The following is a 265-nucleotide window of genomic DNA, read 5'->3' as shown; positions in this document are numbered from 1 at the left end:
GTGGCCTGGGTGGTTTCCACCCGCGTCTTGGTGGCTTCTGACAAGTGCTCCCGCAGCCGGTCGTAGAGGTCACCATCCATTGCCTGGGGGAGAGCAGGTGGGAAACCCTCCCGGCACTGCCTGCACCCCCCAGGGAGGATCTCTGATCCACCAAGGCCACCAGCCCTGTCCCTGCACCTTCAGGACCCTCCCAGCTGCACCCCCTCCCAGCGGCACCACGGAGATGGGGACGCTGGGGAAGGGACATGGGGGGGTCCAGGCAGCT

The 265-nt window shown here is 67.2% G+C and overlaps 1 protein-coding gene across 1 annotated transcript in view; it reads right to left on the bottom strand.

Annotated features, from left to right (window-relative positions):
* Positions 1-265, bottom strand: part of FCHSD1 (FCH and double SH3 domains 1) — a gene marked incomplete at both ends in the record, with an annotated part of 2781 nt that overhangs the window by 1796 nt on the left and 720 nt on the right. The window contains one exon of the mRNA XM_010152740.1: positions 6-120. Within this exon, the coding sequence (XP_010151042.1) occupies positions 6-120 (115 nt within the window). The remainder of the gene's footprint in view (positions 1-5; positions 121-265) is intronic.

The sequence above is a fragment of the Eurypyga helias genome, unplaced genomic scaffold (genome assembly GCF_000690775.1).
Source record: "Eurypyga helias isolate BGI_N326 unplaced genomic scaffold, ASM69077v1 scaffold22235, whole genome shotgun sequence".
NCBI classification, from domain to species: Eukaryota; Metazoa; Chordata; class Aves; order Eurypygiformes; family Eurypygidae; genus Eurypyga; species Eurypyga helias.
Note: the sequence above shows the minus strand (reverse complement) of the source record. Positions and strands in the feature narration are given on the sequence as shown.